The sequence below is a fragment of the Eublepharis macularius genome, chromosome 4 (assembly GCF_028583425.1).
Source record: "Eublepharis macularius isolate TG4126 chromosome 4, MPM_Emac_v1.0, whole genome shotgun sequence".
Classification (NCBI taxonomy): domain Eukaryota; kingdom Metazoa; phylum Chordata; class Lepidosauria; order Squamata; family Eublepharidae; genus Eublepharis; species Eublepharis macularius.
Genome location: NC_072793.1, coordinates 33,739,547 through 33,765,998, shown reverse-complemented (window position 1 = coordinate 33,765,998; position 26,452 = coordinate 33,739,547). Strand labels below are relative to the sequence as shown.

The 26,452-nt window shown below is 43.9% G+C and overlaps 1 protein-coding gene across 5 annotated transcripts in view; it reads left to right on the top strand.

Annotated features, from left to right (window-relative positions):
- The first annotated feature begins 7,885 nt into the window (after positions 1–7,885).
- The window catches only part of EXOC7 (exocyst complex component 7), a 47,022-nt gene continuing 28,455 nt past the window's right edge, over positions 7,886–26,452 (top strand). For 3 of the 5 annotated variants that reach the window (XM_054975937.1, XM_054975936.1, XM_054975934.1), the window contains exons 1-6: positions 7,886–8,007; positions 9,937–10,002; positions 10,250–10,434; positions 12,041–12,146; positions 13,595–13,817; positions 21,665–21,832. In XM_054975937.1, the coding sequence (XP_054831912.1) occupies positions 7,948–8,007; positions 9,937–10,002; positions 10,250–10,434; positions 12,041–12,146; positions 13,595–13,817; positions 21,665–21,832 (808 nt within the window). In that variant the 5' untranslated portion in view covers positions 7,886–7,947. Of the gene's footprint in view, positions 8,008–9,936; positions 10,003–10,249; positions 10,435–12,040; positions 12,147–13,594; positions 13,818–21,664; positions 21,833–23,051; positions 23,064–26,452 lie in introns of all 5 variants that reach the window. The other 2 variants (XM_054975935.1, XM_054975932.1) reach the window with 1 other exon arrangement.

The following is a 26,452-nucleotide window of genomic DNA, read 5'->3' as shown; positions in this document are numbered from 1 at the left end:
GGGGGAGTACAAAACTCACCATCACATCTGAGTTTTTGGCAGAGGCACCCAAGGAGATGGTGGCATTAGCACGTTCAACCTGGTCAAATGTGTGCAGGTGCTATTCCTGATCCACTTGCTGAAGCTGCTATGGCAGGGTTACATTTCCTCCCCACCTTCCTGGACTGGAGGCAGCCCCAAAACATCCCTACCTGATTGGAAACCCAGTACAACCAAAGCACTGGGTAATGCACCATGAATGAAGAAAAACATGCCCCACAATCATTAAACCACAAACGAAAGAGGGAGTGTTCATTGTTCTTATTTTGAGCAGAAAAAGGCAGTGCCAGACGATTATGCCAGCCACTGGACAATTTAAGCAGACCAGATGGGGAAGCAGCCATGATGCTTTCCCTCTCCGCCTTATACACGGCATGATTTGGCTCAGTAATGTTATGGGTGTTAGCCTACCAAGAGATGGTTGTGTCACATGGGCCGAATCCACACTTCCTTTTTTGTTTCCGCACCTTTTTCGCAACTGCGGTGCTGTTCAAGCAGATACTCACATGCTTTCCCATTCCGTGTTTTGGAATCCATGGGCAATCTTAGCAGGTTCCTCCTTTTTCTTGGGTATTTCTTGGCCTTATTCATCCTTGTCTTCAATAACCCTAAAGGTTAACCATGGTTCAGGCCAACCTCCAAAGAAGACCTCCCCTCAGAGGCTCAGTGCAAAAGGTTAAATCCAAGCTAAAGAAGCTATAAAAGCCAGGCTGGGAAATTCCTGGAGATTTGGGGGGTGGAGCCTGGAGAGGGTGGGGGGTGGGGTGGGGAGGGCCATTTTCTCCAGAGAACTGATCTCTGTAGTCTGGGCATCAATTGTAATTGTGGGAGGTCTCCAACCATCTCCTCATCAACCTCTCCTGCCCTCGGGGTAGAAACCAGCACTGTGGTTTATCATGGAGATGGGTGATCTAAGGCTGGCTGGAAGATGTCTAAAAAGACATTGGCAGAAAACTCGCAGTCAATCAGATAGAGTGTGCTATGGAGCCCACTGAAAGACCTATGAGGTGGTGGTGATAGTTATAAAGAAACATTATTTCTGTGCAACCATTGCATCAGCTGGATAACACCTCATGATTCCTAAATCTGAATCATTACTGTCTCAGGAACAGACAATTAGCTGTGACACTTTTGCAAAGTTCTTTGCTGACAAAAGAGCATGAATACACACTGACCTGGAATACGACTGTTATGTAGGCAAGGTGGACGAAATGCCTAATATATTGTTTGGTCTGCTTATGAAACATTTTGACGCAGTTACAGTGATCATTCTTATGATCTAGGCACATTTTAGTCTGGTTTCAGATCAGGCTATGGGATGGAGACAGCTCTGGTGGCTTTAGGGGATGATCTCCATCTGAATGTAGATAAAGGCCACGCATTTTTGATGCTTCGCCTGGATTCATCTGGGGCCTTTGACACAGTAGATCATGCCTTCCTGCTGAGGCATTTTGAGGCAGAAGTAGGCATCAGGGGATATGCCTTGGAGCCAAAACACATGTTAAGAAATACCTAGGTTCAGCACGTGTTCTCTTACCTCAAGGTTTGCCGGGATCTGTAGGCGTCCTGGAAGCTTAAAGTAGGCATCCTGGAAGCTTAAAGATCTGTAGGCGTCCTGGAAGCTTAAAGTCCTGGAAGCTTAAAGGATCTGTAGGCGTCCTGGAAGCTTAAAGGCGTCCTGGAAGCTTAAAGCTTAAAATACAGGCGCCTGTATTTCCCTTCCCCTTTTTGCTGCTCTGTAAATGCTAAACTTTAAGCTTCCAGGACGCCTACAGATCCCGGCAAACCTTGAGGTAAGAGAATACGTGCTGAACTTAGGTATTTCTTAACGTGTGTTTTGGCTCTTGGACTAGTTTAAATCATTCCTCATGGAACGGACTCAAAAGGTTGCTGATGGAGATCAGCTAGCTTCAGTGCAGGAATTATCTTGCGGGGATCTACAGAACACCACCCTATCCCCCATGTTATTCAACCTTTCTATTAAGCCTTAGGAGAAATAATTCATAGCTATGAAATTTGTTGTCATTGATATGCAGATGATACCCAGCTTTAAATCTCTCTATCCAAATCCCCGGGTGATGCAGTAGCGATTTTAAATCACTGCCTGACAGCTGTGGTCAGTTTGCTGAAAACAAACAAACTGACATTGAACCCAGACAAGATGGAAGCGATGCTCATTGGGAAGACAGAATTGAAGGACAATGTACTTTCCACTTTCAATGGGGTTCAGTTGACCCTTGCTCACTTGGTAAAGAGCCTAGGGGTTATATTGGATCCAGCACAGCTGCTAGAGAAGCAAGTAAACACAGCTGCAAAACATGCCCTTCACATACTCAATCTACCCTGAAAGATGGGCCCCTATTTTGACATGGCTGATCTGGCCACCCGGATCCATGGCACGGTAACTCATTCTGTAGTCACTCCATTGGCTGCCTGTCAGTTACCAGGTTCAATTCAAGGTTTTGACTATCACATACAAAGCCCTTCAAGGCCTTGGCCCCTCATATCTATGGAAGTGTCTGTCTCTGTATGCTCCACCACAGCAGCTTTGCTCATCTAAACAGGGGTTTCTACAGGTACTGCCCTGTAACTAGCAACATCAACAGCTATCTATACACACACATATTCTCTGTAGTGGTCCCTACCTTATGGAATGGCCTGCCTGAAGAACTCAGGAAAGCTCCCACTCCCATAGTTTTCCACAAACTATGCAAAACTGAATTATTGAGAAGGGCTTTCTTACATTGGTAATACAGCTGTGCTCTAAGGAAATGGTTCGAAGAGATGTTTCAATAAAGGGATATCTTATCTTTTATCTTATCGTCCCAATAAAGGGACTATACTCCTAGTCTGGTGTAGTGAGTGGCAAGATTCTAACCTCGAGAACCAGGTTTGATTCCCCACTCCTCCAATTGAAGCTAGCTGGGTGACCTTGGGTCAGCCACAGCTCTCTCAGAGCTCTCTCAGCCCCACCCACCTCACAGGGTGATTGTTGTGAGGAAAATAACACACTTTGTAAACCACACTGAGTGTAGCATTAAGTTGTCCTGAAGGGTGGAAATCAAATATTACTACTACTACTACTACTACTACTACTACTGCTATTACTCCTCTGTCTGATACTGTAGTTAATTATGTCGTGTCAAATTGCTTATGTTTTGTTCAACATTGTTTCAGCTCTGCATGAGATTTTTGCTTGTTTTCAAATTTCTGCAATCTATGCCATTTTATATTTTTATGGAATGCCTGAGCTGTTGAATGTATTGAACTTCACTGTGTAATCTGCCTCTATGAAGTAAATAAAAGAAAATTATAAATGTAATAATGACAATTTGCTATCCTTTAATAGCACCTTAAATGTCCCACCTGACACTCTCACTTTACTTCATGACACTGCGAACCCTATGCTAGTTGGTAAAATTTTCTACAGTATCTCCCCCTGCCCTCCCCAGTTACATTGTTCAATCAGCTTTGGGGAGTCCTGCTATGTGGATAAGCCATAAGGGGTGCATGGTGTAAGAAGTCCTGGCAACTGCAATCCCTAGCAAATAGTTGTTGACAGATTTTACACAGCCGAAGACTGTCCCCTTTAAGTATGTAGTATATTGTGGAGTGTCTCTCTATTTTAAAAAAAACAAACAGTGAGGGAGAACTGTTTTACTTAACAGTTGCCTATGGAAAAACTTTCTGCTTGTAACTTCTCCAACTGAAAGAGTCAATGAATTTCCTGCCAGGTAGTGCATTACTATTTCCCCATTCTCCAACACATTTTTCCCCCCAGTGTATGTACTGCTGTTTGCTAAGTGGATTAGGACATAGTATTTACTTTTTATCTGAGTTGCATCAAGAATAGCTTGCCCCCTACCTGAAAGGAATGTCCCAATTAAATTACAAATGACATATTCTAAGTGGAAGGGCTCAAGTCTGGCTGAGACAAACGAGGCATTCAAGCCTCACTATATTCACCCCTCAAGATCGGTGCCCAGGGGACACCTAGTGGACAGGACATGTTGGCTGAAGATTTTTAAAAAGCTCAACAGCTCTTTGCATTTCATTGATTTCTCACTGAACCTTTGTATCCTCTATAACGGTATCCAATTTACAGAATTTTTGTAAAATGACACTAAGATTCTACAGTCTGCATTATGTCACCTGTTTGGCTACGTAACAACTGTTACAAGTTTCTATTCTAGATAATGTGCCTTTGTATTTTTATTTTGCTGCTTGGAGCATCCAAACACCTCTGCATCAGCACCTCAAGCAAACAACCACAGAAGAAGAATTGTCAAGAGGGAGCTTTTTGAGGATGGTGTACTGATGTGAACTCCTGCAACGAGAGTTAATGTCTAGGGACTTATTCCCATTTCCATGTGCAGGGATCGCAGTGTTCAGCTCCTCTGAAGAATAATTGGCTTCTGTGAGTCAGCTATGCCAGTGTAACAAGTAAGGACCCAAATGGTTCTTTGACTGCCCATTTTGTATCTGGAACAGCACAAACAGCTTCAATAGCAATTGCTACCCTTCTGGTTTGCTGAAACAACTATTATCCAGGAAGCGCAGCATATGTAAAGATTGCGGCTTTACAATATGTATATCTGAGGTTTCAGTCTACAAATGAATTCATTTGTCTTTTATGTTTACTTTAAAGTCATTTATTTCAACACACTTCTTTAGATTTGAGACTGGTAGGTAGCTATATTGGTCTGCAATAGAACAGCAGGGGTTGGATCCAGTGACATCTTAGAGATCAACACAATTTTCAGGGTATAAGTTTTTGAGAGTTCAAAGCTCCCTTCTTCAGATATAAGGAGTGGAGATCTCTGAGCCTTTATATCCAAGAGGTGGGAGAAATGAAACAATGCAGGGAGTCAAGATGTAAAGGTACAATGCAGCTTGATTACAGCAGAATTAGCATCTGTATTCTGCTTCACCTCACCTGCCTGCTGACTGGGAGATAAGACCTAAGAGATCTCCACTACTCCTTGTATTTGAAGGGAGCTTTGACCCTCAAAAGCTTATACCCTGAAAATCTTGTTGGTCTCTAAGGTGCCACTGGACTCATATCCTGCTGTTAAGACAGCATCTTCATAAGTGATATATCTAAGGAAAATAGCAAAGAGCCCAGTAGCACCTTTAAGACTAACCAGCTTTATTATATTATAAGCTTTTGAGAGCCACAGCTCTCTTCGTCAGATGCATTAAAGATGCTACTGGACTCTTTACTATTTTGCTACTGCGGACTAACACGGCTAACTTCTCTGGATCTATACCTAAGGAAATAGTTCAAACTGGGACTTACTCCCAAGCAAACATTATTTCCAAGGATGGTTAGGCATTGATTTTGTGCTAGAGTGTTGGCGTAGGATCTGGTTGTCCTAGGTTCAAATTTCCATTCTGCTGTGAATTTCCTGGGTGACCTTGGGCCAGTCACATATTCTCAGCCTAATTTAACTCACAGAGTTATTGTGAGGATAAAATAGAATACAAGAGAACAATATACCACACCCTGAGCTCTTTGGAGGAAGGGCCAAATAAGAAAAGGTCCTAAATATATAATGGTCAAGTATTTTTGAAATGTGAATTTTGATCAGAATAAATAATATACTCTAATTAGGTTGGATACTTACACTAGTTCTAAAAACGAAGAGCTATTGTAAAACAATGAAATTAACTTTTTAAATTGCTGTGAGCAGGAGCATGAACATCACTCCCATCCTACAGTCGCTCTACTGGCTACCCATCGTTTACCGTGCTCAGTTCAAAGTATTAGTTATTACATACAAAGTTCTTCATGGCTTTAGTCTGGCATACCAACGGGACTGCCTCCTTCCTTATGTTTCTTCACGGCAGCTTCGCCCATCTGAACAGGGTCTCCTGCAGGTACCAGGCTGCACACAGGTGAAATCAGCAGCAGCCTATACATGGGCTTTCTCTGTGGTGGCCCCTTCCCTGTGGAATGACCTGCCTGAGGAAGTCAGAAGAGCCCACACTCTCCTGGCTTTCCGTAAACGATGCAAAACCCAGCTATTCAAAAAGGCTTTTTACTCAAATGGGAGGGCTGCATTATAGGGATGGGGTCTCAGGTGCTTCACTAAGAAGTTGGGGATCATAGACTTCATCACCATTTTTGCCTCATATATTATCTGCTGCTTTAAATATATACTCCTATGTACAACCATCACTCCATGCTGTCTAATGTTAGTCCTAGAATTATGTTTTGCTTCAGTATCTCTACTATGTCTTGGATCCTTGCTAATGCTATGTCTTTAAACTTGTATATGTTTACCTTATGGTACTGTATTGAAATGTATGTACTTGATACTGATTGTATTAACCTCATACTGTGCAATCTGCCTTGAGTCTCAGTGAGAAAGGCAGACTATAAATGATGTAAATAAATAACTTCTAACAATGTTTCTGTACCCGTGAACAATTCCAAACAGTTCACTTTGGCTTTTAATCTTTAACTACAGGGTCACCCTATACATAACTTTAAAAATGAAATTATAGATTTTTTTTTAAGATATTAAAAGCACATCTTTTTGAAGATGCCCGCAGTTATAGCAGGTGGCTAGTAAGAGAAGCTGCTAGGTTTGCTCCACCTGCTGCAGGACTAGGGGCAAGGAACCCTTATTCCTGCCCTCGCTAACAAGTGACACAATAATAAAAAGGTAAACTGCCACCTACACAGTGGTATTTTTGACAATACTTGATCACAATCATATAATAGGTAATTAAGTGATATTTGACAGGTCAATTGACTGGCATACACACTCTACTTCCAAATAAACATGCATAGGATCAGTTGTCTTGAATGTCTTCAGTAGACTAATCCCATTGATTACGTAGGACTTACTCCCAACTAAGCATGCATAGGACTACACCCGTAGTTTAGCATGTGGATCTTGTACTTATTAAAGAAAGGTGGGGTGTATGCCAAAGCAGGTCTACTCAGAAGTAAATCTCACTGAGTTCAATAGTACTTACTTGCAGGTAAGCATGCAGACACAGAAATTCAGTCAGAACTGCAACTTTTGGCCATGCCTTGAAAATAAAAAAAAGTGAACAAAGTGGAAAGCTCATTTTCATATTTATGTGTTTTCAAGTTGGTTAGTAAAATTTTCATAATTCAAAATTGAGGACACATTAGCAAAGTTTGGACAGTTCACAATATTAGTTTACAGTGCGCAAAGCATTTTGTAAATTTATTTGGATAAGCATTTGCACCAGCCATGAATAGGTAAAGTCAAATTCCTCCACAAATCTATAAAATATGAGAAAACAGGGTTTGCACCTGATAAATTCCTTTGGTTAGAAGATATTCTTAAAACAACGAAACTGACTGAGTAATTAAATCAATATGTGTTCGTTTTAATTAGCAGCTCCTAATTATAGTAAACCAAACATGTTTCCTCCCTATTTCTGTAGCTGTAAAAGAGCCAGATTCGCAACTATTCTGCCTACTTCCTACGATTGCAAGTTATTAATGCTGCTATACGAGTCTCGTCTTTATCACAGAATTTCTCCTCTTTCCCAGAGTTCCATCAGTACAATCCAAAACACAGTTACGCCCTTCTAAATCTGTTGAAGTCAATGAGTTTAGAACGGGCTAACTCTGTTTAGGCTTGCACTATCAGGCTGAGAGGGGTCAGGCGCCACTCTCAACATGTCTGACGCCTGAGCACCACGGATAATCCGCACTGGTAAGGACAGCCGGCGTTAAAAGTGCACATGCGCAACGCTTCTCTCTCGCATCCGCAAACCTTACCAAGAAGTACTGCCCCACCCAAGATGGCGACATAACATCGCCGGAGAGGGCGGGGAAAAAGGCGGAAGTGAAGTTAGAGAGGGTTGACAGGAGCGGAGTGGCCTTGTCTGTGGCGTTGCTGGGGTCTTTTCGGCGGCGCGATGATCCCCACAGAGGAGGCGTCCACCCGGAGGAGGGAAATAGAAGAGAAGCTCAAGCAGGTGGGGCTGGTGGGGAGACAGGCAGAGGCTCTATCCCGTCGTAGGCTTCTCAGGGATTCCCCCCGGCCGTCCAGCATCCTTCTTATCCTCCTTCCTTCTGCCACTGTTATACCTCAAATCCCTTGGAGCCCGTGCCCAACCAGGCATAGGCTCCCCTTGCGTTACTGGTCACAAATTAGAGAATTTCCAACAGGTCCCTCCTCCAGGTGACAGAGTTGCCAGCTATGGGTTGGGAGATTCCTGGAGATTTGGGGGTGGGGCCTGGGGAGGACAGGGTTTGTTGACCTCAGCAGGGTATAAAGCCATAGAGTCCACCTTCCAAAGCAGCTATTTCCCCCCTCCCCCCAGAAGAATAGGTTTCTGTCCTCTGGAGAGCAGTTGTAATTCCGGGAGATCTCTGGGCACCTCCTGGAGGCTGGCAACCTCATCAGGTGAGGTGTGCTTGAAGGTTGCCTCCATAGCCAGGAGGCAAATTCCCCTTCTTCAATAGAAAGCCCTGCCTCAGACCTTTGGGGATCTTCAGTGTAAAAAGCTCTGCATAAGTAGTCCTCAGGGATTTGAGTGGGTGTGGGTGTGGTTCCTACAACAGGCAGTTCTTCCTCAGCGTTCTTGAAGAGTGTGAGGCAAGATCAATGGGGGTTTCCTCTTTAGTATCTTTCTGGAGATTTTGAGTTCCAATCCCCTCTGTACAGAACACCTTGGATTTCTGGGTCTTAGTTTGTAGGGCTCAGGGGCTTCCTTGTGGCCTTTTGGTGCTCTCAGTAGGCAAACCAGGGTCCTATTGATGATGATAAGTAAATACCGTGTTAATTTATGTTCTAGAAATGGCATCCATTGCATCCCATGGAGCTGTTAAATGTTGTCAGATGCTTTGTCAAATTTAGTATTGTCTGCTTTGCCTGGTGGTGGCTCTCCAAAATCTCAGGTCTTTCACATCATCTATCACCAGATCCTTTTAACTGGAGATGCCGGGGATTGAACCTGGGACCTTCTGCGTGGCAAGAAGATGCTCTACCACAAAATTGTGGCCACTCCCACATTTCTGAGCAAGGACGTACCTCATATTTTTTTACACAGATTCCCAGCACTTCTAATTATGGCCGCTTGGGAAGTTCGGTTTCATTCCTGTGGCTTTTAGGCATCATTTCAGCACATAAGAAGAGCTGAATCAGACCTGTGGTGCATCTAGTCCAGCATTTATTTCCTACAGTGGCCAACTAGATGCCTCAGGAGGCTAAGACCAGCACTTACCTCTGCTGTAGCCCCCTCAGCAACTGACATGCAGAGGTTACTGTCTTTGAATGTGGAGGTCTCATTTAACCATCATTGTTGCTAACCACTGATGAGCCTGCAATTCATGCATTTGTCTAATCCCTTATTAAAGCCATCTCATGGCACTGTGCTTTACAAGGGAATTATGCAATGTGAGACGTACCACACTGCCTTTTTTCTGTCTTAATCTCCTGCCCATACATTCCATTGGCTACCCCCAAGTTCTAGTATTTTGGGAGAGTGATAAAAAATTCATTTTTTCCATATCATGCATAACTTTACTCCAAAGTGTCCTTTCTTTCCCCAGTAGATCCTCTGAAGAGTTTAAGCTACCTTATGGGAATTGCTTCATTGTCTTTAGAGTACCTTGCAACTCATCTTCTTGTTTTTTCACCTTCCCCCCCATCTCTTTTTTGTCCCCCGCACAAGCTCATGAGACTCTGTATAAAATGTCACTACATGTTACTCTTACATAAGATGATACTAATTGTATTGCCCTGGCCTGGATGGCCTAGGCTAGCCCATTTTTGTTAAAACAGAAGTTTTGCAGAGAGCTTGGAGGAGCAGTGACTGCTTACAAAAATAAAATGTGAAATTTTTCTGTTCAGTAGACTGGATGACCAGATAAGTACATTTTTTTTCTTCTTGTCATGACAGGAAGAAGAAACATTGTCTTTCATCAGAGAGAGTCTAGAGAAAAGTGACCAGTTGACAAAAAACATGGTGAGTTTACCTAACCTGTGCATTTCATTTAAAGTGCAAGACAGACACTTTATAGTGCAATCCTGTGCAGAGTTAAGCCCATTGAAATCAGTGGATTTAGAGTGGAATAACTCTGAATAGGATTGCACTTTTAGTTTGTGTTGTATGCCTCCTGACTTAGAAAGCAATGAAATGTCACCGTTTGTGATCTTTGCTGAATGAAATGAGCCCTGTTATACATCAGATGGCTTTTGGTTTTGTTGTTTAGGTTTCCATTCTCTCATCCTTTGAAAGCCGCTTGATGAAGCTAGAAAACTCCATTATTCCTGTGCATAAGCAGACTGAGAACCTTCAGCGCCTGCAGGAGAATGTTGAAAAAACACTGTTCTGCTTGGATCATGTCATAAGTTACTACCATGTAGCAAAGGACACTGAGAAGATAATAAGGGAAGGGTGAGTTCACTTCCAGGACACTCCCAGAAATCAATTGAATTAGAGTAGTTCTGCTTAGGAGTATACTTTCCAGGTATCTGTTAGGTCTTCTGTTCTTTCAGTGTGTGTCTTGCTGCCTTTTTACCATCTTGATTGCTCTCATTAATTTTAAGAATGGTGGGTTAGTGCAATTCAGTGGAGGTGAATATTTCATAGTACTTTTGGATTTGGGAAATCAGCAGCAGTTGAGACCAGGACTTTTCCAGCTGTTGCCCCAAGATTTTCAAATAGTTTCTCTGAGCAGGTGTGCCAGCGCATCACCCTTTTTAATTTTGGCGGGGAGATGCATGGTACATCTTTTTTAAAATCTCCTTTTGTGATCTAATGCTGATCATATTTTAACTGCCTGCTCTTTTAGTATATGGTTACATCTGTATCCTAGGTGCAGAAATGCTTCCCTGATACGGCAGCAGCAAAAAAGGAAGGAACAGCACCCAGCCACATATATTCCCTCTGTGCTTGCCGTGGCTCCTGCTCTAGTTGTACCTGTGCAAAAGTCCAGACGTGGCAACAGTTTCAGTAGGCTCCCTCCTGTGGCCTGGACCCTCCTACTTTCCCCTTATTTTCCCTTTCCGGATTGAGTCATAGTGTAATGTTACAGCACAACTTGGCAGGGAAAGGGGAAAAAGGCCGTTAAATGGCTGAAGGTACTTATCCCACCACCAAAGTGCAACCGCAGGATGGAGGGAATGGAGCGTCGCTTTCCACCACCCTCCCTGTAGAGACTTCAGGGGAGCATCCAGATGGATGCTTCAGACACAACCACATTGCATTTTCCCCTTTAAAAAAATTATAGTAGGTTTACTTTTAATTTGATTTAAAAGCTGGGGCGGAGGACAGAGTTGGAATCGAGTGAGCTCATATTGAGCACAATGTTATCTGGATGCCTCCAATTATTGTGGGGGCTTCCTGTTGTCCATATTGGGGGAAATCACCCATGTGGAAGCATCCCCAAGTTTGTATTTTTAACTTTGTTTTGTTAATTGTGTAGCCAATCTGTCTGTTCTTTGCCCTTCTATTTGTACCCTTGTCCATGCCACTATGTCAAAAGAAGTTTGTTAAACATACCCAGTGTTAAATTTGGTGTGGTAGTTAGAGTATCGGACTATGATCCAGGAGAGCCTGGTTTGAATCCCCGCTCTGCCATGGAAGCTTGCTGAATGGGCTAGTCACATACTCTCATCTTAACCTACCTCACAAGGTTGTTGTATGGAAAAATGGAAGGTAGAATGATGTAAGCCACTTCGAGTCCCAATTGGCAAGAATGGTGGGCGATAAATGAAGTCAGTCAATTAACCTATGCTCATGCTACTACAAATAGTGGTCAATTTGTGGTTAGTAGTTTGCCAAATATGGTCTGCAATGTGTGTTAGCCCTCCTCATGTACTTATACTTAAGCCACGTCAATGAATGAGAACTGGCTTTCCCAAACTGTTAGCAAAAAAGCAAAATCACAGAATTATTTTTTTTTATTTGTGAGGGAAATGCTGGCCAGTTCAGCTTTAGAGGTGTCATAGTGATAAAACATAAAGCTTCATGCTTACCTCAGCAGTACTCTTGTTTGCAGCCCCACGGGGAGATTGGAAGAATACTTGGGCTGCATGGCTAAAATCCAGAAAGCTGTGGAATATTTCCAAGACAACAATCCTGACAGCCCAGAACTCAACACAGTGGTACGTAATGTGGCTGAAGGTGGGCCTCTTGACTATTGTCCAGGAGGTTGTATTCTGTTGCTGTTCCACTGACAGAAGAAGATAGAGGCAACCATGTCTGATTCCCCCACCCCCGCTCATTTCAGTCCCTGCCCCATTTGGCTTTTTGTCTAAGAAAGTATCTCTTCTTCCTGCAATGCTTTTTCAGGGGTCACAGGAGGCAGAAGGGGAAGGCAGAGAAGGATTTGCTTTTTCCACTTGAACAGGGGAGGGACCATGGGCTCAGTGGTAGAGCATCTATTTGGCATGCAGAAGGCCCTAGGTTCAACCCCTGGGTTCAATCCCTGCAGGGCCAAATCTAGGGTTGCTGGCGCCCAGTGCAACCCATGTCTGGCCCCTCGTGTGTGCTGTGTGCGCGCTCCCGGCGCTGCGTGATGACATCACTTCCATGATGTCATTACGCAGGGAGGAACGTGCAGCCTGCGCGGCTCGCCAGCTGCCCCAGCATGCCGCAGAGTTGGCAGAGGCAGCGCAGGTGGCTGGGAAGCCGCCTGCGCCATTCACCTGCCCCGCAGGACAGGGGGCGCACAGCAAGCCGGCTGCCCCCTGTCCTGCGGGGCAGGTGAATGGCGCAGGCGGCCTCCCAGCCCCCCGCACTGCCATTCACCTTCCCCACAGAACAGAGGGCGCGCAGCAAGCCGGCCACCCCCTGTCCTGCAGGGCAGGCAAATGGTGCGGGTGGCCTCCCGAGTCCCCCGCGCTGCTGGCCACGCACTCCCGGTGGCTGGCAGCTGTGCCTGGTACCCCCTCTTTGGTGGTGCCGGGGGCAGACTACCCCCCCCTGCTCCCCCCGCCCCCCGTCAATCCGGCCCTGAATCCCTGTTATCTCCAGTTAAAGGATCAGATAGTAGATGATGTGAAATACCTTAGCCTGAGAACTTGGAGAGCTGCTCCCATTCTGAGTAGATGGTACTGACCTTGATGGACCAGCTTCATGTGCGATAGTAGAGTTGCCAGTAGGCTAGGAACAACATGTCCCATTGCTTTAATAAAAACTTAATGTGAGGCATGGAGATAAATAACACACCTGATAAATATCATCCTATTAAGCCACTAAGGAGACAAGACATATTTTCTCAATCTGTTGGCAACCCTAATGATAGGATATAACTCAGCTGGTATGCAGTGTCTTTTTTCGTATTTCCCTTTTAAAAAGCTCTTGTGCCAGATTTCTAAGATTCTTTGGACTCGGGTTTTTAAAAGGAAAGCCGCTTTCCCATTTAAAAAAAAACTCTTTCCAATTCCTAAGCCATTTATTGGCCTCCGGAATACCTGTTTGGTAGTCTTGGGTAGGCATCTTCTGAGAAGGGAAAGAGAACCAGCTGAGTGCATGTGCAATCGCACCTCTGTTTTGTTGTTTTAACACTTGGAAAGCAGCTCATTTGTTTCACGTGTGTTGTTTCCACCAGAAATTGCTGTTTGAAAAGGGGAAAGAGTCCCTAGAATCTGAATTCCGTAGCCTTATGACTCGACACTCCAAACCAGTTCCTCCAATCCTTATCCTGGATCTCATCAGCATAGATGAAGAAATGGAAACCCAAGAAGATGTGACCTTAGAACACCTTCCTGAGAGTGTCCTACAGGACATCATCCGTATTTCTGGTTGGTTGGTGGAGTACGGAAGGAATCAAGGTAAATTGCCCCAAGGGGTTTCCTACGTCCCCAACATTTGCCCTCAGACAACATTAGGGTAACGTGAGGAACAAATGGGCCATAAAGCACTTCTGTTTTGCCTATGGGTCTGTATTACATTGCTGGATAACCCAGTTTTCATGTTAAGTTTCTGACCCTCACGATTAAAGAAATGCTGGCAAAAATGCAAGCAGGTTAAAAGTACAGATTCTTTCCCTTTAATTTCCATCTTTAAGGGCTGGTACAGGTTTCTGTCATTTAAGTATAACAAATTTAGAATACAGTTAGTTACTACAGAACTAGTGTAACCTGTACATCAGCTGTAGTTGATATAGCCACATACAATCAGTGTGCATGTTGTTATAATATTTAGTCTTCTCTCTTTCTCTCTCAAGATAGAGCAACATTTTTGTGTTTATCTTCCTAGCCAGGGCTCATTTCAAGGGGGAACACACCAGAATGCAGTTCCGGCAGCTCCCCAAAGAGGTCACATGTCAGGTGGTCCCGCCCACCTGACTCTCGGCCATTTTGGGCCTGGATGGCCCTGAATGGCCAGGATTGGGTCCAAAACGGCCAGGATAGGTGATGTCAGGGGGTGTGGCATATGCAAATCAGTTACACTAATGACACATTTCCAGTGATGTCAAGGGGCATGGCATATGCTAATGAGTTATGCTACTGAGCAATCTTAATGAGTTCCTCCAGCTCTTTTTCTACAAAATGACCCCTGTTCCTAGCTAATCTGGTAGTTTAAGATGGTTCATATAATGAACTTCTGAAGGAATGTGATGTAGCAACTAAGACTGTGTTTAACAATGCTTTTAAAGATAAAACAATAATTTTATTTTACACTTTTCTTGTGGTCCAGGGTAGGTTAAAGTAACGTTAAATTGAATGTGTTTATAGTAGGTTTTTTAGCAATAGGAGCCTAAATGCTTGTCGAGGTAGCTGAAGGCATGATCCAGAGGCACGTGAACAAGTCTGAAATGATTATTTGTTTAGATTCCTTTGAAGCAGCTGATCTCACTACATCCCAAACCTGCATTTAAAGCTTGTCCCTGGCAGAAGTTTGGGAGTGGGTGGGAGCTGCTTCAAGACAACTTTTTGCATGATTCTGGCATATACCCTTTAACTACAGCTGAAACCTATAACCTTGAGCATATGCCGATCCAGCTTTTTTAGCTTACATGAACATTACCAAGCTCCATGGCTCCAAGATGTTTGACAAACACCTTGGGAAATGAGAATCTACAGTTCTACAGGAGCAGAACTGTTACAAGGCCAAGAAGGCTCCTGCAGGTTAATTGCTGGCTTTTAAAAAAAGGCTATGGCAGGTGGTAGGTAGACCCTCCTGCCTCACACACAGCACACACACAAGCCTCTTACACTCCTTTCCACCCACTCCAAACTTCCCTTCACAGGTTTGGGGCTTCCCAGGCAAGTAAAGGCTGGGCGTCCACTGCCATACGCCACCTGTCTAGCCTCCACTACTGAAGGCAGAGACCCTTGATCTTCACGGGGTCCCCTCTCTCCTCTTCCAGAGGCTCCTTGTGACAGGCAGTTGCTTCCATATATTTATCTTCCCTCACCCAGCTACAGTCCAGGGCTATTGAGTAAAGGGATCTCAGACGTTACTTTCCCTCAATATATGTTGCCACCATTTAATCTAGGCCCATTTAACATGACCAGAGAGTGAGTGAGTATGTGCATGTGTGCGCGTGTGTGTGTGCTAACATTCTCAAACCAGCCAGGGTTAAACAAAATAAAAAATGAACTTTATTTACATGATGGAATATAGGAGTGAACAGACTTTAAACTACCAAACATACTGGGGTTGAACAGGAAACGTTTCAAAGTAACAGAACAGATTTACAGCCAGGTATCTTTCTACTGCCTCTCTCAGCAGCATCTCAAACCCTTCTCTCTCTCTGAAGCCCTCTTTTCCCTCCAACGGACTCTAACTCTGATGGGCCCAGCATTCCACCCGCTCTCATTGGCTGTCCCTTAGGAGAGGCAGAGCTAGAGCCAGTTTTGTCCATCACAGAGGCATCTAAGCACCTCTGCCTTTCTCACCTTCAGTAAAACAAATGAGGTTTTTATTTGTGTCCTTAGCTTGGAGCCTCCAACAAGACTCTGGCAGTGTTCCGTTTGTTTGGTCATGTGCCCATGCCCTTTGGGCAATAGCCTTTCTCTCTAACGCTGTGCTATATCTACATGTATTATAGCAAGATGACAAGCTAATATAAGAATCAGTTATGGCTTCTACAGCAAATCTGCTTTTTTTTTCTTAACCCTTGAACTTTTTGGAGGGGAGGAGGATACCAGGTAATATACACATCTGGACTGCTTGAATTTTTTAAAGCATTATCTACTGTCTTTTATCTGCAGTTATATTTCTAGCATATGCCCTCTTGTGCAGGTTTCCCCCATCCCCCGCACCCATTTGAAACTTGCATGTTCTTTTCCCTGGGCGTACCCATCTCCCTTCTGAGCGGAGAATAGCTGTTGCTGTAATGAAATCGCCAGCTGATGCAGGCTAATGTGGAAAAGAAAGTGAACTCTCTCCTCCAGTCTAAAACTCTAGGTGGGACACATCGGTATGTGTTAATATTTAGCATTATGTAGTGTTTTGAAGTGTTCTTTCTGCTTCCCATATATTATCTTTTGTAATCATCATAACAATCCTGTAAAGTTAGTCAGTGTTGTTTCTATATTGCAGATCGGTGGCCTAGGATGAGGGAGAGTGGCTCGCCTATGACTACCCTTGTGAGTTTGTTGCAGGAGTGAGATTGGAACCAGGAACTTCCCAATTCATAGTTCTCAGTACAGTTTTATGCAGAGTTATCCCACGAGGAGCCCATTGATTTTGGAAGGTTTAGGTTGAAATAACTCTGCGTAGGAATGTGCTGTTAGTCTCTCAGGGCCAAGCTACAGGTGACGAATGACACTTGGACAGCAAGTGAACAGACTCACGTGCATTCCTCCCTGTTCACTCGCGTTCCACTTGCGCTCCACTTGATCATGTAGTTCAAGTGTCATTCGTCACTTGTAGCTTGGCTCTTAGGGCCAAACTACAAGTGACAAATGACACTTGAACAGCAAGTGTATTCCTCCCTGTTCACTTGCCCTCCACTTGCTCTCCACTCGATCCACTTGCCGTCCAAGTGTCATTTGTCACTTGTAGCTTGGCTCTTAGCCATAATGCTATATCCTGCTAACGCAGTGATTCCTATGCATAGTTATTCTACTCAACGCCCATTGAAATCAATGAACGTATACAGGAGTAACTCTGCAGGGGATTGCAGTGCTTGCACACTCTCAAAGAACCTAGTTCAGCTCCTTTTTTGCCAGACACGTGCTATATATTTATTGTTTCTCTTCTTTCCTGCCCCATTCACAAAGCTTGACTGCCCCACAGTAAAATGTGGAAGCAAAAAAAGATATCCCTGCCAGTAGATGTTGCACGCTTCAAAGATTAGTTAAATAAATGGAGCGATTTCTCTTGCATCAATGGCAGGAAGGTGGTAGGAGGCTTTCTTCTCATGTTTAATTACTCGGTGATAAAAGCTAGTCATTATTCAGATATTGAGTATAATTAAAGCTAGAAATCAGTGTGGTTCAGTGGTTTGAGTGCTCAGCTTTATGACAGAGATCTGGTTCAAATCTCTATTCAGATGTGAAGTGACCACAGGATGATCTGAATGAACATGATGCAGTTCTTCTGCTAAAGAATAAATGGTTTTGGGTCTGAGCACTGCCTGGATAGAAGACTACCTATCTGGTTCCAGTCCATTCCAATATGGTTTCAGGCCTTGTTGTAATACTGAAATGGCCCTGGTCACCCTGGTGGATGACCTGTGCCAGGAGATGGACAGGGGAAGTGCGCCTTTTGGGATTGGGGCTGGGAGACAGAGGTTTCAGGGTGTGGTGCTGAAGGACTGTTGCTTGGCCCTTTGGTCTCTGGCCTCTGGAGTCCTGCATGGTTCCATCTGGTCCCCCATGCTTTTCAATATCTACATAAAACTGCTAGGGGAGGTCATCTAGAGATCCATGCTGTGTTGACACCTATATGTGGATGACACTCAGCTCTATCTTGCGCTTCCAGCAGATCCCAGTGAGTTGTGGAAACTCTGAACAGGTGCTTGGAGGCCGTTTTGGAATGGATGAGAATTAACAAGCTGAAACTTAATTCCAGCAAAACAGAGGTGCTGCTGTGGGGAGAGGTCTGACCGAGGAACTGGGATGCCTTCTGTTCCAGATGGAGTTGCACTCCTCTAAAGGAGCACATGCATAGCTTGGGGGTGCTGCTGGGTTTGGGCCCTTGTTGGACAAACAGGTGGCTGTAAAGGCCAGGGGCACCATTCATCAATTTTGGCTGGTGAGCCCACTGAGACTTTTCCTGTGCAGGAAAGGTCTTGCCACTTTGGTGCTTCCCCTGGAAACATCTAGATTAGACTACTGCAGGATGCTATATGTGGAGCTGCCCTTGAAGACTGTCCAGAAGCTACAGTTGGTACAGAATGCTGCAGCCAGAATGCTGACTGGAGTGAGTCATTGCATACAAATATACGTATTAATAAAGTGCAACATACTTTCCGATCCGATCCAAACCACACAGTCGTGTCCGACCCTCGGCCACTCCGTAGATCGTCTCCCTCCAGGCCTTTCTGTCCTATAGCACGTCGAGAGAGATCCGCAGAATCTCTCAGTGAAGTTTTTACAGGGTAGTTCACCATTGCTTTCCCCAACCCAACACACTTAGCTGTACGACAGCCACAGATGGTAAGTCATACGTTGCCACCCCCTTGGCACTTTGAGCTGGTGCGGGATAAGGGGGGCAACATACTTTAAAGTACAATAATTTAATAATCTATACAAATAGGTGATGTGAAATAGCAATAACAAATACAGTACACAGTCCAGCATGCCTTGTATGCAGTTCTGGCCACAGCTACTTACCTTTCTCTGTTTCCAGCAGTTCAGCCGCAGGAGCAGCAGCAACAGGTGATGGTGGTATCTTCAAGCCCAGTTTGGAGTGAGTAGGGGAGGCATCAGTCAGCAAAGTGTTGAGGCTTTAGGCAGCACTTGGGGGGGTGGGGGTGGAAGGGTAACTGGAAATAGGTTCAGTTTCTTAGCAGCTGGGAAGGGCTGGGTTGCCTTTGCACAGAGTAGGGGGGAAATGCCGATCAAAGGAGCAGGGTCTCAGTTTAGAGTGATAGGTGACTCTCAAGCAAGGAATAAGTCCCGTTTATGAGTCCTCTGAATAAATGGATTGGGTACAAATGGCGTATTCTGTAAGGTGAGGTATGAGCACACTTCTTGATTGCATACACATTAGTGTGTATCTGCAGTATGCTCATTTCATTTGTGAGGAGGTATACCATTTATGCATGTGGAGAATCTGCTAATTCACATAGCAAAAGACATTTTAGAAGGACTTAAATGACAAAGTTGTACTCTGAAAGAGAATCAGGAGTCCAAAATATAAAATGTTCTCAAAAATCTTGCTAATAGTAAGTATGACTCACAGTCTATAGGGTAAATAGTAACAGTGCTTACATCAGTGCTTAGTTCTTGTGGCCCCTTCTTACATGCCCAAGGTAAGGCTAATCGCCACCTTGGGGTCAGGTAGCAATTTCCCCCAGGCAAGTTTTGCTAGGGATCCTGACAGTGTTTTGCTATCTTCTGGGCATAGAGCAGGGGTCACTGGGGGTGTGGGGAGGGGAGATAGTTGTAAATTTCCTGCATCATGCAGGGGGTCGGACAAGATGACCCTAGAGGTCCCTTCCAACCCTATGATTCTGTATGATGAAGCACTGAATGTTATCTGTACTCGTCAGTGGGCATCCAAACCAAATGCTGAAACGGCAGTGATTTTTGTCTCCTGTTTTGTGAGAGCATGCCTTGCAAGAGGGGTTAGAGCTGGCTATGGTGCAGTACTTTGGGACTGACTGGAGCCAGAGGAGTATGATTGAATTAGTGGGGCTGCCTCATTGGGTGCTGAGTGGCAGTTGGCAGAAGGGAGAGAAAGAGTCGCAACAGGGGACTCAGGTGGGCAGGTGAACGTATGTACGCATGTGCTGTCAAGTCGCAACCAACATATGGTGACCCCAACAAAGGGCTTTCAAGGCCAGTGAGAAGCAGAGGTGGTTTGCCATTGCCTTCCTCTGCAGAGTCTTCCTTGGCTGTCTCCCATCCAAGTACCAATCCTGCTTAGCTTCTGAGCGCAGACTCTTACCATGCTGCCTTCCCTCCCCGGGGGCCTTAGGTCAGGGCTGGCAGAATAGATGAGTTTGGACGGTGGGAATTTGTGGGGAAAGGAGAAAGATAGAATTCACTTTGGGTCCCAGTTGGGAAGAAAAGTAAGGTATAAATGAAATAAATAAATTGTATGGTGGTATGTTTTAGATGATGTGTTAGGGGTACACAGACTTAAATTTGAGGTCTGTTTTGGAGAAATTTGGGTGCTTGCCTGATTGCTGGCCTGACCAAGAATATGATGACAGCTGTGAGCGTTTTGCTGTTCTTTCTTCTGCGCTGCAGAAGCACCAAATTATAGGGCACAGCTATTAGGCTATGTAGAGTATTTAAAATGTATGATGATTTGTAATTATGATTTTAGCTTTTATTTTATATGCTCGGGTGTAATCACATGAATCGATTGCCGAGGGAGCAGGGAAAAGGAGTTGTGAGGACAGGATTCTGCGTAATGAAACCAGAGTCAAAGACTAGCAAATTGATCATACTCAGATGAATACTTTATCAGATGAATAGGACCAAGTGGGCTCTGACCCATGAAAACCAAACACCACAATAGATTGGTTAGTCTCTATACGACCATGAGATTTCCTTGTCAGCCCGTTGCAGCCAAAACCCGGCTACTTCTGAACTTTATCCCGCAAAGGGTAGTGTGATACCCTATACTTGAATTAGCTGGCTTATTTGACCTGAGCTTTCTGTAGGCAGCAGCCTGCTTGATCAGCTTAGCAGCATCAGTTAAAGCGATCAACAGAAATTCAGAAAAGCCAGTTAGCTTCTAAGTTATCCCGGCAGTGAAATGTTTCTGCAGCTTCAAAATTAAGTCTCAGTTACTCTTCTAGATTTACTTGTGGAATGGTGATCGGTACACTTGATTATTCCAGCCCTTTCTCAAATGCAGGGGATGGTTAGGATGGTGTGTTCACTAGATGTATTTCCTTTATTCTAACTTTTTTATGTCTTATGAAACATCTCTTGCAGTCTGAACTGAATCCTATAGGCAAGCCATTGTGTGACTTGGGTTTGTCTTGATTTTTTATTATGGTGCAGGTTTTAACTGTCTATGTGAGGAGAAGCAGCTGCCAGCAGGAGCCCAGAGAGGAAGCCTAAAGAAGGAGCCCAGAACCACGTCCTACACCAGCATAGCCTCTAGGGAGAATGTTGTAGAGCAGTCACTCAAAGAATTAGGACACAGTGGTAGTAAGTGCAGGAGACTCGCATTAAGAAAGAGCCAGAGTTACATAGTCTGAAACAATAGTTCCATGTGCCCTGAAAAAGAAATTCTGTAGCTTTCCTTGTCAAGCAAGTAGAAATGGCAAAAATATATTTCTTGACCCATTTTTTAAAATCTCTTAGTCTCAGGGGATCATCGGTAGTGTCATTTTTTTGCTTGCCCCTTCTTTTATAAGCAGCTTTTTACTAATTTGCTCTCATGGATGAGCCATAAAACGTTCCAGATATGCGTTTGTAGCATACTGATGGCTACTTTTTCCAGTCACTTTATATTTCTTCACATCAAAGCCGGTGCATCACAAAACCAAACCTAATGTGAAACACACTGCTCTGCGTGTCTCTTTTTTTCTCCCTAGACTTCATGAATGTTTACTACCAAATCCGTTCCAGCCAGTTGGACCGCTCTGTTAAAGGGCTGAAGGAGCACTTCCGGAAGAATAGTTCTTCCTCAGGTGTCCCATATTCCCCCGCCGTTCAGAACAAGAGGAAGGACACACCAACCAAGAAACCCATCAAGCGACCAGGTGGGTCCAGAATTGTAGATACCGTTCCTTCATTAGCGTGATGGAAGAACTTGGTAGTTTCTGTTGTTCTGGGAAAAGGTTTGCCTTGTGACACTTAATTCTGTGCTAGGCGTTTCTACAAATTTCCATTTTAATAAAGTTTCAGACATCCCTTAAATACCGCATCTTGACTACATAGTTACATCACAATTTCTTTGAGCACCTTCGGTCTTTCCTATATGAGTCTTGGCAGAAATGTTTTTGTATTGAGCACTTTGAATTCTCAGTACTGGCAAAAAGTTACTGGGCTATATGGGTATAAGCAAGCTCTGCCCTTCTCCCCAGGCCAGTTTGGCTTGGGATCCTGATGGTGTTTTGCCATCTTCTGGGCATGGGGCAGGGGTCACTGGGGGTGTGGGGGGAAAGTAGTGGTGAATTTCCTGAATTGTGCAGGGGGTCGGACAAGATGACCCTAGAGGTCCCTTCTAGCCCTATGATTCTGTGATTCTCCATTAATAGCTGCGGAAAAGCTGAAGCCACGAACTGTGGCTACATTTTCTATATTCTGACTCAGGTAGAGTTAGTTAAAGAAACTGAAGCATTATAGAGTGTGTGCATGTGCGCGTATGTAAAATGACTTTTTGTACGCATTGCTCAAGAATGGGTGTACTTGAGTGACTAAAAAGTTGAAGATTTTATTGTAGAGTTCTCCACTGCCACCTGTTGGTGATATGGAGACATAGCTAAGCCCAGCATTTCCTTTTGCTGAACCGTCACTGCTGTAATTGCTCCAGTTGAACAACGGCTGTCATCTCCTGGGGTTTTATAATTTCTTACAACCTGTAAAAAAAATCTCACTGCATGAGTTGCATACTCTTTAAACTACCTGTTTCATGATTTGTGACCTGCAGCTAAGATTCTTTTACCATTTCACTGCTCCAGCAATGATCTTCAAATTCAACGAGTGTAACAGTTGATACTACTATAAGGGTTAACATTTGCCAGAGAGAGCAATAGTTAAGGCAGCTGTTCTATACTGTTAGATTCTGGTAGTCTGCAAATATATGACACTAGTCTGTGCAGGGGGAAATTGAACGGATTTACTGTATGGAACTGAGAATTGCAAACATTCTTCATGGAAGGTTTATAGAGAAATCAGAGATGTGATTATGGGGTATGAAAACAGCATATTATAACGGTCTGTTTTGTTCTTTGTTTTTTATAACCGTGTGAATGGCAGTCCTCATCCCAGGTAAAGTGTGCTATGTGTCCCTTCTGCAGCTTGACACACCTTACTGTACCTCTGCGTGTAAAGATGCTGTTGCAGGCCTATTACTGCTGCTAGCAAAGGGTGTGCTTTGCATATTCCGAGGGGATATCTGCCCAGGGTGTCCGTTCATGCTGTGGTGATGCACACAGTATTTTGTCCCTGTGTCCTGGAGTTCTTCCTGAAAGCTGACAGTCTTGAGAGCATAGATGATTTGGGTTCTCTGTGTGTGTGTGTGTGTGTGTGTGTTGGTTATATTATCAGACTATTTTCTCCCTCTGGGATAGAAACACAGCTTACATGTAACGAATTCCTATTCTGATAATGGCATTATTGCCTCCTGAACCCTGAGGCTCAAAATGTTGTTTAGACTAAAGTATGTAAGGGAGTGAATACATCCTGTTGTAACTGACATCCATGTTTTGAAGCTAGGGATCATTACAGAGAAGCAAAATGGAGAGGGCAGTTCTGTGGACCAAACAGGTTACTTGATACACGTCCTTAAAGAACTTAGTCATACGTGTGAACTGCTCGCCCGTAGCACTTACAATGCCAAATTGAATGAAACAATTGCTTCCCACATCCTGGATAAGTGCTAAGTCTACTCATTATCTGAATCGGTGTGTCAGACAGAAACCTGGAAAATGATCAATCTGAACTAATAGTGTGTGTTTGAAATAGACCTGCAGCGAAGCAGAGCCAATCTGAAGAAATAATGGCGGATAATTGTGCCTTCATAATTCTTTGGCAGGCAGGGACTCTCAGTTTTATTTCCCAGACATTATTCAGCTTTCAAGGGCAGCTCTAGAGACGAATTTCTAACAGCTCCAACAAAATTGTGGCTCTTGGTTTCCTTTGTTGGAGTTAATCATCCCTTATTTTATCTTTTATCTCTTTTGAATGATGGGCGAGGAAACAACTCTTCCATTTTTCTATGCCATTGCTTGACAAATTTGCTTTAACTTCCTTTCTCCTAGACAACTTTAAGCTTATGGGTTGTGTGCCGTGGTGCTAAGGGAAAGGGTATCTCTGCACTGTGCTCTTATTTTAATCTTATGCAACAAATGAGTTACGTGGTCATGACGTCACCCACCTTCCTCGGGGCAATGCTGCAAAGTTATTGTATGCAAGCAATCCTCACCAAAATGTAGCTGAACATGGGGTGAGCTTACTGTCTGTCTTGCCTACTTATCTTTGTGCTCTGGTGCTCCATATCTGTGCACCCTGCTTTTAGTTGCAGTACATGCTTAGAGGCCCCCGCAGTGCTCTCTTTGGATCATTGAAGCACTAACCATCTTGAGGGAAGTTTTTAATGCATAGAATTGCAAACTGAAATGCCAACTGGTTCCTAGGAGCTTTGGGAATGGATCAGCAAAATGCCAACTAGGGGCAGGGCAGTCCAAAAGTTTAGGTTTTTCTTCATTGCAGAAGCAGAGCTGACAGATGGGTTCCAAGCAAAGACAAAATTCTTCTGGTGGGTTTTTAAGAATAGGCTTTGAAGCCATTACACAAATAGAATTCTCTTCCTATCCATTCTGAAAAGATGTTTCTTCCTAAAGAAAGGACATCTTAAAAGGCAATAGGCTAGAGAAATGCAACAGAAATGTAGGTCATCTGTGGGTTGCCTTGACTGTCCCAGAATAAACAGAGAGCTCTTTGTTGACCCCAAGAGAACCCACCAGCAGAATTTGGTGCCTGCTTATTGATATCATCTCCTCTTGGCCCCTCCGTGCTGCAAAGAGTCTAGATGTCCTCTTATTTATCTCTCTGCTAGTGGATCATAACGTATCATAATTCATTGCTGGATTAATATCCCACTCTTCTCAAGTGCCTGCAAAGAGTTACTGCTCTGAGACCAGCTGCATCAGTATCCTGTCCTTCCTTTCCCTGTTTGATCACTGCCTCCACCTTGAATGTGATGTCTTCATTAGTAACTGCCATGCTGTCCCACTTGGTTCAAAAGTGCCTAATCGAGGGAAATAAACCTAGAACAAAAGGCATTTGGTTTCCAGCAGAATCTATCAAGACCTAATTAGGATGCTAAGTGCTCTGCTCTTCAGTAGCACTGAATTAATACCCAGCAGCGTTTGGTGCCTCTGGAGGTAAACATGGCTAATTGTTCTTATGCAAATTGGAGGAGGACGCTGAGCCATGCAGGGTCCTTATCTGTAGGCAGCTTGGAGGAATAGCACTGAGGATCTTGCCTTGGGAATAGCTCATACCGATGCCTGCTGCATCCATAGTTGCTATACTCGTTTTGATGTTACCAACAAAAATAAGGCCTCTAGTTTTAATTAGCCCTGATCTGCATAGCCCAGGCTAACCTAATCTCATCAGATGTTGGAAGCTAAACAGGGGTCAGCCCAGCTTAGTACTTAGATGGGAGACCATTAAGGAAGTTTAATGTTGCTGTGCAGAGGCAGGTAACGGCAAACCACCTCTGGATGTTTCTTGCCTTGGAAACCTATAGGGTTGCCCTAAGTTGTCTGCGACTTGACAGCAAAAGAAAAAGATTCAGTTATGCCTTTTTTTTTCTCAGAATAGCTTTCTGAGTAATGTTTACAATGGCAAAGGTCAATGAAGACATTTGCCATCCTAATTCAAGAAACTATTGCTAGTCTTTCCTGATATCTTGAAATGGTATAAATGCTTAAAAAGAGGTTTCATAATTGTGCAGGGGAAGAATTTTTTTTAAGTTAATAATGTAGTGAAACTTGTTGGCTGTTAGCATTCTTTTAGGACTCGCAGCCTATCGAAACGAGAACATCTCCAAGCTGTTTTGTGGCCTTGCATTGCTTCATTCTAACAAAGAAAAGCACGAGAAATATAAAGAAGTGATTTTAGTTCTCTATAACCATTTTATCAACATAGCTATTGGTCTCATAATTTTTAGCAAATGAGAAATTTTAATTGGAGATCTCCCTTATAAAGGAGGCTAATGCTTATCGTCTTAAGTACTCTACATATAGATCACCAACGATTTTGACAAACCATATGACCACCCCAGTTATTTTAAAATTGTTTGCTGTTAACCAATCCATTAAAAATCCATGAAGTGTCTGGCTATAGAAAGGCTTGCACTGCTGTCCTTGTGTAGGATGAGTAATGCGCCATATTCTTATGACATTGGTCCAGCCTGTTAGGAGAAGTTTGCTGCCTTGGCTGTTTCCTTAAATAGCTGTTCTGCTGCTACACTGCCTGTAGTGTACATCAGGAACTGTGTTTGGTTTCTCTGGGATGCGTAGGGCATGTGCACCACTTAGAGGCTTGCAAAGTTTGGAGCTGAATATTCTCCACTTTAGTAAAGCCTGTATGGCACAGGGCATCCCCCTGGTACCAGAGGTGCTTCCTACAAAGAGCAAGACGACCATTTG